This window comes from Sinocyclocheilus grahami, unplaced genomic scaffold, assembly GCF_001515645.1.
Source record: "Sinocyclocheilus grahami isolate Dianchi unplaced genomic scaffold, SAMN03320097.WGS_v1.1 scaffold378.1, whole genome shotgun sequence".
Taxonomy (NCBI): Eukaryota; Metazoa; Chordata; class Actinopteri; order Cypriniformes; family Cyprinidae; genus Sinocyclocheilus; species Sinocyclocheilus grahami.
In genome coordinates, this window is record NW_015505557.1 from 242,826 (window position 1) to 260,361 (window position 17,536).

General features: G+C 35.0%; 1 protein-coding gene across 1 annotated transcript in view; it reads left to right on the plus strand.

The window, feature by feature from the left end:
• LOC107549664 (MAP/microtubule affinity-regulating kinase 3-like) overlaps positions 1-17,536 on the plus strand; it is a 61,246-nt gene that overhangs the window by 21,697 nt on the left and 22,013 nt on the right. The window contains exon 4 of the mRNA XM_016230839.1: positions 13,542-13,590. Within this exon, the coding sequence (XP_016086325.1) occupies positions 13,542-13,590 (49 nt within the window). The remainder of the gene's footprint in view (positions 1-13,541; positions 13,591-17,536) is intronic.

Genomic DNA, 17,536 nt, shown 5'->3' on the forward strand with positions numbered 1-17,536 from the left:
AAACCACGCCTTCTTTCTTTGCGTGAACATTTGGGTGCATTATGCAAATATTCCCATATAGTGACCTAGATATGTGGGGGCATGTTAGAACGAGCCGTTTTAGGGGGGCGTGGCAGAGTCTTAACTTTGATAAAGAATATCTCTTTGGGTTTGTGACTTTAGTCTTTGCAACTTCAGGGATCTTATCTATGCGCAATCAGCTTGTAAAACTTGAAATCGCATCATATGACCCCTTTAAAACTGTGGTGAGAACTAACCAGTGCTGAAATGGGGGGGTTTCATGACCCTTTAAGGTGAGATAAGTATGTTTTTAACCTCCAGAAATGAATGATGCATTTTTGATCTGACTCCGGTCATATTAGTGGTCCAGAAAAGGCCATATAAATTGTATATACGATTTTGAGATCACATGACCACCTGAATACTGTTCATTTAATTCTGGTTAGGCCCTTATTATCAGATACTTGGAGAATAAAATAATCATGGATAACACCTCTGCTTGCAAATGAGCAGTTTTTTTACATTGACATCATGTGATGGTGCTTTCATGCCAAGAGGTGTCAGTATACAGCTAAAGAACACTGTTGTACTGAAATCTGAAGTCTGGTCAATGATCATAATAGAATCCTACACTGAGAAAAAAAAACACATCAACATCTTCACAATGAATTTGCTTGTAAATTTAACAAATAAGTACAAATAAATGGCAAGTAACACACTGAAGTAAAAGTGAAATTTTGAAGTAGAAAGACTAAAATAAATAGTATTTTCTTGTAAAACATTTGAATAATCTGTTTTATTTACATCTTTAAAAATTTATATTTTCAGTTTAATTTTTTTAAACAAATTTCTTGTATTTTTTTAAGTGCTTTTGTCAGTTTTATTATTTTATTGTTGTTATTTTATATTTCTATATTATATTTCTAGTCATTTTAGTAAATGAAAAAAAATTCTAACTTTTTCTTGCCATTTTAATTCAATTTTTAATTTAATTTTTAATTGTAGTCGTTTTTAATTCAGTTAATTGCTAAGGCAATTTCTAATTTCTAATCATTTCTAATTTATTTTTTATCTAATATTTGCATTTTATTTTATTTTACTTTAGCTTTACTTTGATTACTAGAAACAGTTTTAATAGTTTTAGTTAACAATAGCAACACCGTTATACATGATAAACTTTTATTATAGTTAAAATACCTCATTATTTTCATTCATAATATGGTAGTATCATTTGTTAACTTATAAAACTACTGAAGCTAAAGATCAATCGGATCAATTGGAGTCCTCCAAATCACTGATTAAAGAGATAGTTCACCAGTGTCATCATTTACTCACCCTCATGTTGTTCCAAACCTGTATGAATTTCTTTCTTCTGCTGAACACAAACTATGGCTACCGTCAACTGTTTGGTTGATTTATTATCTTCTTTTGTGTTCAGCAGAAGAAAGAAAGCCATACAGGTTGGGAATAAGTACGGCAGAATTTTCATTTTTGGGTGGACTGTCCCTTTAAGAAAAAACACCTGATAAAATAAAAATTACTGTAATGCCGCAGAAAGCTGCTGTTTTCTTCCCGAACTTCTCAAGGAACCACTGCCAGAATGGGATACTCACTGCGGCCGACATCTAGAAAGATATACAGTACAAAACTTCTGTCACATATTCACTTTACACAGACACAAATGAGAGAATAATAGAGAACTTTGTCTTTCTTTTAATGTCAGTGTGATGAGGAGCGCCAATGGCAGGACCGATTATCTACTGAATTAAGTTCATAGGTGTCTTCTTCACTCACCAGAATTGTCAAAACAATGTTCTGAAAGTGTTCTCGCAGCTCCACCGCATATGTGCAGAACAGCACAAAGTTACTTTGTATCAACTGCAAAAGGAAACAGCAGTGAATAGAAATGTAAAACAGTACTAATGATGTCCTTAATTAATCCAGCCGAAATGCTGTGATTAAAGGAATACTTCAATCAAGGATTAAAGTTTTTTAACTTTTATGTTTCATCTGAAAAATAGCCTACGGGTTTGGAATGGCAAGTACATAATTCTTCAGTGAACTATTCCTCAAGAAAAGCGAAAGCTTACATTCTATTAAGTTTGAAACCTGAAGAAACAGCATATGCTGCTAATAAATATAATTATTCAGTTACATACTTTGCTCCACACAACAACCAACTGAACACATTCTAGAATGACATAACTAAAAGGAAAACATGTTACCTGGATGGCCACGGATATGAACAGGAAAGCCGCAGTCAGAGTCAGGTAGGACCCATGCTTCATTACCAAAATAAAGCCCTTATGGAAAGGAATGGCCTTGTCCGTTTTAGGAGCATAGGGATCTAATGCAGACACAAAAAGTGGAGAAAGCCCAAATGTTAAACATGTTTTCTGCGGTCTGAAGTCTTCTGAAGCCATACAACAGCTCTGTGTCAGGCACAAAGTCAATATTCGTTTACATAATTTATATTTCTATATAGGAAATCTGCGTGCATTCAAACCTGGTACGCACACCACATTTGTGAATGGATTTTGACTTGTTACGGTTTGTTCACAAATGATATACACTACCATTTAAAAGTCTGGAGTCAGTAAAATGTATACTTTTATTCAACAAGGAGATACTAAATTGATGATAAATGACAGTAAAGACTTTTACATTTATACAAACTATTTCTATTTTAAATAAATGCGGTTTTAAATTTGTTTTTGTTAAAAATCCTGAAAAAAAATGCATCACAGTTTCCACAAAAATATCAAGCAGCACAACTGTTTTCAACATTGCTGATAATAAGAAATGTCTCTTGAGCATGAAATCATCATATTAGAATTATTTCTGAAGGATCATGTGACACTGAAGATGGGAAATTCAGCTTAGCATCACTAAGAACATGACATTCGAGCCAGTTGTTTTAAATAGTATAATATTACACCATATTACTGTTTTTACAGTCTATTTGATTAAATAAATGCAGCCTTGGTGAGCATAAGAGACTTCTTTAAAAACAGATCTTACAGACCCCAAAGTTATGAACAGTGGTGTATCTTTAGAAAAAAATAGGATATATAGCTCACAAGTCATATGGATGAAAAGGGCAGCATGCACTTTCGCGCATGCGCGCGCACACACACACACACACACACACACACAAGGCGCAAAACTCTGCATTTGAACAGTCAATAGCAAATACTTAAACTAATAACAAAACAGTATCTGATTCAGAAGCTCCAGATTATCATAGCAAAAAGAATTACCTCATCTCCTAGGTTCAAGAAACGGTCGTCCATAAAATGCATTGCTGTTCTGTTGTAAGTAATCTTAAAGATTCCTAAATGCATCTACTTCCGGAAGGCCAAATAAAGGGATTATGCTTTCGCCTAGAAACACACAGCGCCTCCCTGACATGCCTGCTTCAACACTAACTGCGGTTACTGAACCCACGGCTTCTTTCTTTGCGTGAACATTTGGGCGCATTATGCAAATATTCCCATATAGTGACCTAGATATGTGGGGGCATGTTAGAACGAGCCGTTTTAGGGGGGCGTGGCAGAGTCTTAACTTTGATAAAGAATATCTCTTTGGGTTTGTGACTTTAGTCTTTGCAACTTCAGGGATCTTATCTATTCACGAACAGCTTGTAACACTCCAAAGAGAAAGGAAAACTTGAATAATAGAAATAAAAATGTTTCTTAAGCAGCAAATCAGCATATTAGAATGATTTCTGAAGGATCATGTGACATATTTTAGATATCATCTCATTGTATTATTGTCGTTTTACCAGTGCAGTGACTGATACTTTCTTAGAGCTAAAAGCATGAACTGGAATGTAATTTCCCCCTCTGCTGTCTTTGATGTCACTGCTCAATATAGTTATTGGTGAGGATTTGGGACTGTGCACATTCTTGCGGTGCCATCAGCCAATCAAACTTTGTCATGTCATTTTCTGCATCTCCAGAGTGATTAGTCAAATGGCATTTACGGCTCAGGTGATTAATTCAAGTACTTCAGTGACTCTGATGGTAATTCCTTAGGAATATTATTTTATAATTACTTGCACTAATGTTTTAAATTAACAGGCCTACATTTAATGCTCCAAAACTTTAATGGATTATGCTAATCTGTTTGGCTTTTAGTAAGTGAATCGAAAAGCACAGACAAAAACCTCTTCCTGTCACTTCAGGACCTCTGAAGCTTCTAAAGTACTGTTCTACTTCAGAATTTCATGTTTAATTCAGTGTGTTACTTGCTTATTTGTTAAATCTACTTGCAATTTCTGAGTGAAAAGTGTAGTAAAGTAAATTCTACAAAAAAATGTCTTTGTACTTCCAAGTGAAATAGAATATTCATTGAGAATAAATTTTATAGGGAATTTGGATCAAATTCGATCGTAAAAAGTGGGCCAGACCTGAATGAGTTAAGTTCTTTGGTTATGGTTACATTGAATTTGCTTACTTCTGAGATTCCTCAGTGGCACCAACCAATGATCAAACGTTCATTTGCCCTTAAATACTACAAACCTGATTCTGCTTCCTCATGTCTGATGAATTGGCAACATGTAACTTCATCTTGGTGTGCTTTTGCCAGGCGTAGGCCAAGGCAGAGGGTCTTCAGCGACTGCAAAGAGAAGCATCATCACTTTGTGAAACTCTAGTGAATTATTCAGCAGTGCTGTGTGTTTTCCCACAGAACACTATTGAGTGTATTCATTGTGAAACACAGGAAGTACTGTAGCTTTCACCTCAGGGCATGAGAAAAACACATTTTTCGAGAAATGCGCACATAAAAGTGCATACTGCAATTGTGCTTTTATGCCATAATGTTGGAACGTGCACTGTAACGCACATGCATGTGAGCACTTAACATAAATGCTGCGCTAATTGCTTGTAGGCATATTACAGACAAGATTGCATCCATTTACAAAAGTGCATGCATGTGTTGTAGAGAAAGCTTTTCTCTGCAGTGCAGCTATACTCCTACACACAACATCAGGCACTTGATGCTGACGAGCATGGCATCTACACAGTGTGTTATTTACAGGCGAGCATTCAGTCCACCTAGAATTTGATCAAGTAGATGAGTAGATTGTCACCTTCATCTCATTTCAGACCTACTGGTCATTCCTTCCTCCATGCAGTTACAATTAATGGGGGACTGGAGCTTTCAAGCTTCAAAAAGGATGTATCAGAGAAGTCTGTACAAGTCTTCTGAAGTCATACGATGTGTGAGCAGATGAAAATTTCCCTATTCACAAAAGTCACAATTGATTGAAAACAAATTGTTCTTCTAGTCTGATTGATACTACATATACACTACTTGTATTCATTCATTCATTCAATAGTTTTAGCATTTATTTATTTAAATTGTTTTTAAAAATGTAAGTTATATTATTTCCATAAGTTGTAATTTAAGTTATTCATCAAAAGCAAATTTTTCTAGTCTGACCAGATTGAGGCTATACATGCAACATTTATATTTATTTATTTATTTTCACAAGTTAAAAATTGGCATTATTCCTTGAAAACAAATAATTTTTCTAGTTTGTTCTGATTAATACTGAACATATGCAACATTTTTTCTCATTTATTTATTTTATTTATTTAACAAGTATTAATATTTTATTAAGTTTTATTATTTTCATAAGTTCAACTGGCCTTTTCTAAAAGATCCTTAAACAAGCACTTAATGAAGCTCTAAAATATAATCAGGGATATGTTATGACAACCTAGCAGGAATTTCTTTCTTGCTGCATTCTAAGCACTTATTTTATCTCTTTTCATGAGTAATTTAAGAGTGTTTCATGTTCTCAGAAGTGGAGCGGCGTGAGGAACGGTAACTGCTGTTTGCATGCACCTTAAACGGGGAAATGAGCCGTGGAGGAAGTTAAAGACACAAACACGTTAACATGCTGCTGAGGGAAAGTGGGCTTTCGTCCAATTAGGCCAGCCGAGAGATCCCTCTGAGCAAATCTCATAATGTTCTGTAATTATAATGTTCAGTAATTGTGATGAAGGTCTGCGTTCACTCACCCTTAAGTGTGTCCAAACTTGTATGTCCTGCCCAAACGTGTTTTATATTACTTTTATGTGTCCCCTTTCTACTTTTCTAGTTCCCATAAGCTGTTTGATTATCAGGTGATGGTAAATCTTGACTCGCAGGGGGGTTTTTTTATAGGAAGTTCTTTATAACTTGCTCTGATAAATCCAGACTGCCAGCCAATATATTAAAGGAAAATTAAATATTTTAGGAAGTAAATATCACCCTGACGATTCATTGAGCTGCCTCATACCCTTCATCTCTGGATTATTTTACCTAAATATGTCTGTGTGTCCCACTTTCACTTTATCCCCTTCTAAATGTCTGAATGTCATCCAAATCAGATGGGCAATGTTTGGAAGATCTGAGCTCCGAATGTTTACTAAAATGGGAAATATAGTTTGAGTCGTATGTTTGTGTGTTATGTAGCACGTGTTTGTGCATTAAGATTGACTTCCTGTTGTGGTTAGTGGTTTAGGGCCATTCTGTTTGATAGATCATCAATTCAAAGTGCTCAAAGAGAGATGCTTCCTCATCTAAAGTAAACCCAGTTGGGTTTTATGTATTGTTTATCTTAAAGAAGCCATGTTTTGTTTCAAAAGAGAGAGAGAGAAAAAAGTAATGAAATGGCCCCTTTAATATTGTGTGAGTTTGTTCTTGTGTATGCTTGCATGAGTTTTTGTGCCTTATTTGGAGATTCTAGTACTGTACATATTTTTTAAATCTCTACTTCTCTGTCATGTTGACAGTGTGTGGACAGTATTGCTGGTATTTTGACCAATGTGAGTCATGACACGACCTGAAAATGGGTTGCAGGTTTGTTCTGATTTCAGACAAGTGAAACAATTAAGTTTTATTATTTTCATAAGTTCAGATTGAAAGGTTAGGGTTTGTGACAGCCACTTCTTAATAGAAAGTACTCTATAAATTATGATTTTGTATACATTTTGCTTATTTTAAATATTTATTGCAATTATTGTTATTGTTGATCAGAACACATTCTTGAAAAGCCTAATATCTGAATTCTTAATTGTTTTTTAAAATTTATTTTTATTGTGAAACTTCAGTTTGATAAATCAATTTTATTCATCAATTAACTTTCAATCTTATTCATCATTACATCCTTTTTTTCTCTTATAAGGGACATAGGTGGGTCAATGATGAGTAATTGTTTTACACTCTCAGCAGTGTGCTGTGTTGACATCTAAACAGGATGCTCTGGATGTCCATCCACAGTTTGTCATCCACATCTCTGATATTACTGATGACCCATCTTTTACGATTCACAGAAGATGTTAAACAGCTGATGTTCCACCTCAGAGCAGCTCTGCTCTAGACGCCATGCCCATATATGTCTGGATGGCTTCCGCTCATTAGCGGAGACCTCACTCTCTTTAATTAGCGCTCTGTAATTGGTGGCTGCGGGCTAAAACTACCTCTGTGCAGTCTTTTCTAGAACATGTGCTCCCAACATCCCTCTTTCTGCAAGTTATAAGGAAAAGCCCCAGACCATAATCTCGGCAATGTGTTTTGCCAGTTTAAACGCCGTCAGCCTGTTATCAGGCCCCGATTATACCTGTTATCAGGCCCCGATTATCCCTGTTATCAGGCCCCGATTATCATGGAACCACCCGGTACTGTTTTGTAGTTTTATATATCAGCTTGTTGTGTCCTTATGCATTGGTAAGATCAGTGTTTCCTGCAAAATTCTGCAGATGAATATATAATACAATTTATATATTATTAAAGCGTTATTTTAGTGTAGTTTTTTAAAACCATTTTAATGTCATGTTTTAAAGATGTAATTTGTAATATTTAATTTTTTCAATATTGTCATATGGACAACCAGTCTGCAATAACGCAAAATTAAGATTCACACAAAAGCGTTCACTGAATTTGACTCTTCATTCATTTCATTCAGTAAAGGGTTTATCAGACTGATTCAAACAGAAAAGGATGAGTTTGTGAATCTTTTTGTATGATTCATTTCTGTTTCCAACAGATTCAGGCACTTCATTCAGTAAAGGATTTGATGGACTGATTCAAACAGAAATGGATGAGTTTGTAAGTCTTTTTAACTGATTCGTTACCATTTTGTTCATTTAGTGAAGGAGTCATCATCATACTGATTCAGATAGAAAGCTCATGAGTTCTGGAGTCTTTTTTGATGATTTATTACCATTCTGACAGATTAAGTGAGTTCATTCAGTAAAGGAATAATCATACTGATTCAAACAATAACTCATGTTTGTGAGTCTTTTGGATAAGTCTGCTTTACTGCTATAATGGGTTCAGGGAGTTCATTCAGTGATGGATTCGTTAGACTGATTTAAACAGAAACTGGTGAGTTTGTGTGTCTTTTTGACTAATTCCATGCCACTCTGATTAGGGCTGGGCAATGTGGCCAAAAATATTATCACATATATAATTTTTTCTATATCATGCAATTTTGATATTTATCACAATATTCATAATGGGAAAATAAAGGCTTTCCACATGTTTGTTAGACCTTGAGAATGAATTTAAAGATAATTTGTTTGCTTGCAATTAATTTCCACAGAGCTACCTTTTAATTTCCGGCCCCATGAAATCCGTTTTATTTTCCCTAAATCCTGTTTTCCTTTTTTTTATTTTTTTATTGTGGATTGTGTTTTATGATTCAATACAAATGTATCATAAAAATGGTGTCTAATTAAATGAGTTAATTAAACTTTAACAATTTAATCAATCTTTTAAAATTTAATGAAATGAAAACATAATTTACAACAAAACATTGCTTTTTTTGTCAAATAAGATGCTGCACTGTATAACTGTATAAATTAATGAAAAATACTATGGTTGTATTATATTCCTTGAAATCATTATTATTATTACTTGAGAATTACATGTTAGTATACAGCAGTCACATATTTCTGTCATAATTTCTTCAAGTTAAATCTGACTTTTATTTTGATGGGTTGCTGTGAAGGCCTTTCAGTTTCAGTGTGTATTTGATGGTAGTTTTTCTCAAATGAAACGGTGTAGAGCTGGCGAGGTGAGTCTCAGAGCAGCTCTGGAGATGAAGTTTATGTGTTTGTGTCTCATATATTGAGACGCAGATGCTGAAATCACTGTGAGCATTATGTGTGTTTTGTGAATCAGACGAAACCGCACCATTCATTCACACAAAGACACGCAGAACTTGCAGAGTTGGCTTATTAGCGACAAGCACTGCATGTTGTCTTGTCACATTTATTTCTACTGTTATGCATAATGCATTTTATGGCGGCTCAATGTGATATTATTTCACCCTTCCCCTTTCCCCTACCCCTCCGTTTCGCGCATTCACGTGAAGGGGTAGGGATTTCTCAATTCTCTTTTGGTTGGAGGGGTAGGGGTAGGGGAAGGGCCAGACAGCCCTTCAAACGAAGATTTTTCGGGACCACACTTCAAACGAAGGGGTATGAATTATCTCAGCGTAAACCGGCTTCAGGGGCAACATGGCTGCCCGAGTGAACAAAGACACATAAATGTAAGCATTTTTGGCAGTAATAAAGATTTTAACGAAAAGTAATCATTTGTTTTATGTTACATTCAATCGTGAGTTCATATTTACGGTCATGTTACTCAAAGAAATGTTTGCAAAAAATCGCTAATATTTGCTAACTAACGTCATATCATTATAGACTGCACGATAGTGCCACAACATATTTTCATGTCTGATCAGGGCGATAACCACCGTAGACATTGAGGGGGGCTAGTCCCCCCAATAATTAGAAATCACTAAACCCTTTTCTCAAATATTGCCAATTCGAGAGAGCGAGAGAGAGAGAAAGAGATGAAAGTTTAGATGAAAGACGCGTTTCAGAAAGGAGGTGCATTGAGGAGAAACAATAATGTACAGTATGTGGAAAATAAGAACCTTAAACCGCATAAACACATTTCATTACACCAAATACACAAAATAATGTTCTTTTTAGCAACAGCATATGACCCCTTTAAGTCTTTTTAGGGTTTCATTACCATTCTGACTGTTTTGGTGAGTTAATCAAACTAACTCAAATGAGAACTCATAAGTTTCGGAATCTTTTTAGGCAACTCATTCAGTGAGTTGCCTAAAGATTCAGTGAGTTCATTCAGTGAGGGATTTGTCAGGCTAATTCAAACTAGTAACTCACAGTCTTTGTTGGCCAATTCACTTACAAGAACGAAGACATCATAATAGAAAGATGTGTTATGTTGGCATTGTTTACTTTTTATCTCATCACATTCAGTGAAGTCTTCATATTTGATCAAATATGATTTATTTTGCTGTGGCGCTGTAGATTCAATCATATCTGTTTGGAAAATAAACTGCACAATGGCTGTATGAACCGATTGTGTTGCCACTTTTCATGCACAAAGTCACAGGCTGTGTTTACAACTAAATTGACTCTTTTACGCTCTCTGACCCGTTGAAATAAGATGCCGTCATTTGGATCTGCCCTGCTCTGGGCAGCTACTGTACTACAGCGATGGGGTTCAATGGCCACAATGGTCCACTTTGATGTCAGCTCAGGTTATTCTGCATCTCTAAAGTGCCTGACAGTGTCCACTTGTTCAGATATATGAGAAAGCATGTGAATAGTGTTTGTACTAGTGCTTTAGTATAGATTGCTGGTTTAGAACATTGCTGGCTGACTAAGAGCCTAATTAGCCCTGCACTCGGAGGGTTGTATAGATTTTTAGTTTATTTTCGTGCAATGACTACTGACTATTGAACTCTGTGAAACAGGCACGTGCAATGACATTGAACTCTGTGAAACAGGCACAAAACATTTTGTACCTTTCACTGTTTCTCACATTTTCAGTCTTTTCGTCTTTTCGAGCACGCGTCAGAGTGACGTAAATACTAGACTCTTGAAAATAATTGGTGCGTGTTTGAAGGTGAAGAGTCTGGCTGAAATGCTAAAGTGTTTTTGTAAGGCTTGAGAGAGTGTATTAATTTATGGATATATGGTGATGACTTAAAGAGAGAATGATGGGACAGGCATTACAAGGCATTTTCAATTCAATTCAATTAAATAGGAATGGTAAAAGTGAGCTTATTTTTTTCATTGGCTTGATCAGCCAGTGTACTATAACTTTTCTAAATGATCCTACATGTATTTTCGCCTGGTGAATAATAAAACAAAATTCCCATAGATTCATGTCAAAGGGGGAAACTTCCTTCCATATTTAGAGACCATTCAAAAGTTTGGGGTCGGTAATGTTTTTGAAAAAAAAATTTAAAAGAAGTTTCTTATGCTTTATGCAAAGCTGCATTTATTTGATCAAAAATAGTAATATTATGAAATATTACAATTGAAAATATTTTTTGATGTGTTAATATATTAAAAAATACAATATATTTCTATGATGGTGGCGTTCATTTTCAGCAGTGTTAATTAAATATCATTAAAATACTAGTTTCGTTTTTGTTAATATTTTGAATTAGATGTTAATTTAGTATTTTCCATTATAGTAATTTTGTTGTCTTTTTGTCATTTTTATTACTTTTGTTGTTTTTAAGTATGTCTATAGTTTTTTATTTTTATTTTTTACTTCTGTTTGAGTTATTTTTAAGTTTTGGTGAGTTAATCAAACTAACTCAAATGAGAACTCATAAGTTTCGGAATCTTTTTAGGCAACTCATTCAGTGAGTTGCCTAAAGATTCAGTGAGGGATTTGTCAGGCTAATTCAAACTAGTAACTCACAGTCTTTGTTGGCCAATTCACTTACAAGAACGAAGACATCATAATAGAAAGATGTGTTATGTTGGCATTGTTTACTTTTTATCTCATCACATTCAGTGAAGTCTTCATATTTGATCAAATATGATTTATTTTGCTGTGGCGCTGTAGATTCAATCATCTCTGTTTGGAAAATAAACTGCACAATGGCTGTATGAACCGATTGTGTTGCCACTTTTCATGCACAAAGTCACAGGCTGTGTTTACAACTAAATTGACTCTTTTACGCTCTCTGACCCGTTGAAATAAGATGCCGTCATTTGGATCTGCCCTGCTCTGGGCAGCTACTGTACTACAGCGATGGGGTTCAATGGCCACAATGGTCCACTTTGATGTCAGCTCAGGTTATTCTGCATCTCTAAAGTGCCTGACAGTGTCCACTTGTTCAGATATATGAGAAAGCATGTGAATAGTGTTTGTACTAGTGCTTTAGTATAGATTGCTGGTTTAGAACATTGCTGGCTGACTAAGAGCCTAATTAGCCCTGCACTCGGAGGGTTGTATAGATTTTTAGTTTATTTTCGTGCAATGACTACTGACTATTGAACTCTGTGAAACAGGCACAAAACATTTTGTACCTTTCACTGTTTCTCACATTTTCAGTCTTTTCGAGTGTGACTGCACGCGTCAGAGTGACGTAAATACTAGACTCTTGAAAATAATTGGTGCGTGTTTGAAGGTGAAGAGTCTGGCTGAAATGCTAAAGTGTTTTTGTAAGGCTTGAGAGAGTGTATTAATTTATGGATATATGGTGATGACTTAAAGAGAGAATGATGGGACAGGCATTACAAGGCATTTTCAATTCAATTCAATTAAATAGGAATGGTAAAAGTGAGCTTATTTTTTTCATTGGCTTGATCAGCCAGTGTACTATAACTTTTCTAAATGATCCTACATGTATTTTCGCCTGGTGAATAATAAAACAAAATTCCCATAGATTCATGTCAAAGGGGGAAACTTCCTTCCATATTTAGAGACCATTCAAAAGTTTGGGGTCGGTAATGTTTTTGAAAAAAAAATTTAAAAGAAGTTTCTTATGCTTTATGCAAAGCTGCATTTATTTGATCAAAAATAGTAATATTATGAAATATTACAATTGAAAATATTTTTTGATGTGTTAATATATTAAAAAATACAATATATTTCTATGATGGTGGCGTTCATTTTCAGCAGTGTTAATTAAATATCATTAAAATACTAGTTTCGTTTTTGTTAATATTTTGAATTAGATGTTAATTTAGTATTTTCCATTATAGTAATTTTGTTGTCTTTTTGTCATTTTTATTACTTTTGTTGTTTTTAAGTATGTCTATAGTTTTTTATTTTTATTTTTTACTTCTGTTTGAGTTATTTTTAAGCTAAATGAAAATGGGAAAGTAGCCTTGGAAAGTAGTTGAAATAAAATATGATTTTTATATTTTATTTTATTTCAATTAACATGTATTTTATTTCAACAATAGTTTTAGTTAATTATAATAACAGTTATGCCGGGGAGCAGTTGGGGGTTGGGGGTTCGGGGGGTGCTCAAGGGCACCTCAGTCGTGGTATTGAAGGTGGGAGAGAGCGCTGTACATTCACTCCCCCCACTACAATTCCTGCCGGACCGGAGACTCGAACTCGCAACCTTTGGGTTACGAGTCCGACTCTCTAACCATTAGGCCACGACTTCCCCCTGCATTTGCTGCTCAGAAACATTTATTATTATTATCCGTGTTGAAAACAGTTATAGCTTTTTCTGTCTTCTCTTTCAGCTCTTCAGGGAAGTAAGAATAATGAAGATTCTAAATCATCCAAATATTGGTAAGTTGTCCTACAGTATTTGTTTTTAGAAGCTCTGTCTCTTTCTCTCTCTCTGTGGAGATGTTTGGGAATGTGGCACACAAAGTGGACTGTAGTGGAGGCCTCTCTAATCCCCTGTGCAGGAACTCCCTCTGCTTTTCCCAGAGCCGCCACACCGCTCCTATTCAGACGGCCGAGCGGCTCCTCCCGGCAGCACAAAAGCACTCCTGTATGCCTCTGTGTGTTCCATTGTTGAGCATCCATCATCTGACGGCCTGCACATGCCTCTCCTCCCCCCTCCTGTCTGATGATGTCATCTCTGAGTGGCCCCTGGCCCCACACTCACCCCAATACCATTCCTGGACATGAGCAGGCGTTTGTGTTCATGAGAGACCCTTGTTTTCTATTATAAAATATGTAGTTCTAGTTCTGGATGCTGATAGGTCAGTGATGGCATGAAACTATGAAATGGCACAAGGGTTTTCAAACTTTTTGATACCCCTAAATATGATGATCCCCTTATGAGGAGCTCCCTTCTTAAAATATAAAGACGGCTATATACACTGATGTTCAAATGTTTAAGGTCAGTAAGATTGTTTTAAGAATTTAATGCTTTTATTAAGCAAGGATGCATTAAATTGATCAAAAATGACAGTAAAAACATTTACATAGTTGCAGAATTTTTTTTAATTTCAAATAAATGTGGTGTCCACAAAATATAAGCAGCACAACTGCTTTCAACATTAATAATAAATGCTTCTTGAGCAGCAAATCAGCATATTTCTAAAGGATCATGTGAGACTGGAGTAATGATGCTGAAAATTCAGCTTTGATCACAGAAATAAATTACATTTTAAAATATATAAAAATTATATATTATATAGATTATAGATTACGTTATTTTAAATAGTAATCATGTTTTTCAATATTACCATTTTTGATCAAATGAATGCAGCCTTATAAGCATAAGAGAGACTTCTTTCAAAAACATTCTTACCGACTGCAAACTTTTGAATGGTAGTGTATAAAGATTAATTTATACTCTGTGAGAAAAATAATAAGCATGATATTACAAAGACAAGACATTTAAAATGTTAAATTAATTAATTATCATAATTAGGCTTAAGTAATAAGCTTCTTTTGTCATACTTAATAACAATTAAAATATGATCTGAAATTACAATAATTATATAGTATATTATATTATATTGCACAGTATATAATATTGCATATCTTTCCTATACTTAAATATACTTAAATAAAACTGTATGAAGATCAGAATTTAGGATTTGGTGTGTGACAATAGAACAATTGTTGCACCTCTTTGTAAACCCTTGTTATAGCTCATAAAAAATTGCTTAATTATATAATGTTTATTGAAAACATATCTTTACTATGTAGTCACTGTTTCTGCAAGGCTTCGAGCATGCAGAATGCTAAGATAGGCGAATTTTAAGTGTCAGTGTTTATTGAATTTGTCCAGGAGGTCGGTCTGTGACCTTTAAATTGTCTGTTGGTCAGATGTGAATTTGCAGGTCGGTGTTCACTCATCTGGTTTGATATTGCAATGGAAGTCAAACATTTTCATGAGCTTGCATTTGTTTGAATGGAAGATGGAAGTGACCAACTTATAGTTTTGCATACAAATCGCCATTTCAAATTTCATTTCAAAATCTTGCATATAGTGTTTGTAGGATTGGGAGAACATTGTTTGACAATACTTTTGATGAGATCTTTTAAAAAAAACGGAATGTAATCAAATATCTTTTTCACTACAAAAGAAATGCAGTGAGGACTTCTGAGAACACTTATGAGTAAGGACCTAAACAATACAGTACGATTGTTTCTTTGTCACTTCACTGAAACACAGCGTCCAGATGAACCGAATTGCTCAAATGAATCAGACTTCCCAACACTATTGTTTTCAGTTTGTCTGTACTGTGTAAGTTTGTGTTGTGTCATACATGTCTGTTCCATCTGCACTTTTTGCATGTTTCACATATGAATGACTGAACCAGTGAAAGTGTTTAATGCATCGTCATGAAGATAACGTGTTAACAGTGAGTAGGAGGAAAGGTAATTGCTATCTCCCAGCTACGGCCCACACACTTCCTAACCTTTCTCTTTCATTCAGATTTTACCTCCATCAGCCTCCTCACATAACCTCTTAAGGCTAGCCTTTCTCCTCGCGTGATTGTCTTTCATCTGCACTCATTATTTCACAGAATGTAGAACGTCTTTCCAGGAATCAGGAATCTAGTGTGTTGTCATGACAACGCTCCCTTCCGAATCCACATGTGATGCCCTCTGCAGTTATCAGTGTGGTGGCACACGCTCGGGCATCGTCTACTCCTGAAGTGTACAGTGTCTGGTCACACGCTGTCACTGCCCCAGAGATGACCTACTTTTTGTCCTTTTCTCACAAATGAGGGAAAAAGGCAGAGTGGATTTCTAGAAGAGGATGTGGGTGGCATTGATGTGGATCTGGTTGTGTCAAACTCGGAGCCTGGCACATTTAGAGCAGCACTAAAAGAAAGTTTTATCATTATGTACTCGCCCTCACGTTGTTCCCAACCTATATGCTGTCATTTTTGGTCTGTTGAAAGATTTCTGTAGAAATATTTAAAAAATCATTATGCAACTTTTGTAATGTATCAAGCATGTCTGTCAAGCTCAAAACAAACAAACAAAACTCCCACTTTTTCCACTATATTCCAAGTGTTTTTAATGTGAGAAAAGCCTTTATTTGCTAGTATTCTAAAGCCTTAAAGTATTATAAGCTATAAACCAAAACCAAGCTGCTACAAGGTAAATCACAATAATACAAACTTTGATATGATGCAAAAAAGTATTTAAAAATCAGACAAAAAAGCTTTAATGACATAAATAACTATAGTCCCATGATGCTTTGTGATTAACTTAATGGAGAACTCTAAAACATTATATATAATGTAATATGATAAAGTATAATATTTAAACATATAAATATATATATAATTTCAATATACTTCTTAAATATTTATCTAGTTGAAATAATGCAGACTGCTTAAAAATGTGATTCTTACTTTGTTGCACTCTATTAAAAACGATGCATTGTGTATTAATAATGACTTTAAATTTCAGTTCGTTTCTCACACAGAGCTATCACATGATCTTAGAAGATTTGAAATATTTTTGTGTTGTTGTTTTGTCTGTTTCATAGCTTGACAGACATGATCAGAGATGATCATTATAAACCGTCATTAACTTGCAAGAGTTGTATAATAATTATTCAGAAAATTCATTTTTTGCTCCACTGAGGAATTTGGAACAACATGTGGATGAGTAAATAATGACACTATTTCAATTTTTAGTTGCACCACTACTGCATGATGGCAGAAGCATATTAGCCTGACAGATTTATGATGACCTATTTTCAGAATAGACACACACACAAAAGCTTGAAGTGTGTGTGTTTGTGTGCCTCTGAACTCAAACATCGCTGTCACAGAAGAAGAGCACTGCCTTCGCTGGCATTTACGGCATTACTAAATTTAGCGTACATGTTGGGAATACGTTTGATGTTGTGTTGTTGGGTAGTGTTACTTAAACCTGGCCCGTCACTCGCGTCTCAAACAGCATTCATATACATTAACGTTTTCCTGGAGCCACGGCGCATGCCTGTGCAGTTATAGGTCAGCAGGGAAGAGCTCTGCAGGCACACTGTGAACTGAATTACATTTCAGCTCATCTAGATGCTTTAAGAGTACAGCTGGAGAAACAGTTATTAAGATGCTGAATCAAAGGGTTTTAGAAAATACTTTATACTTTTTAGCATTGCAAACTGTATAAATAACAACATGAGTTTAACAGTGAACGATATTATATTTAAAATTAACACAACTTTAAAAAGTTTGGGGTCGGTAAGATTTTTTTAGTTTTTTGCAAGAAATTAATTTTATTCAGTAAGGATGCATTACACTGATCA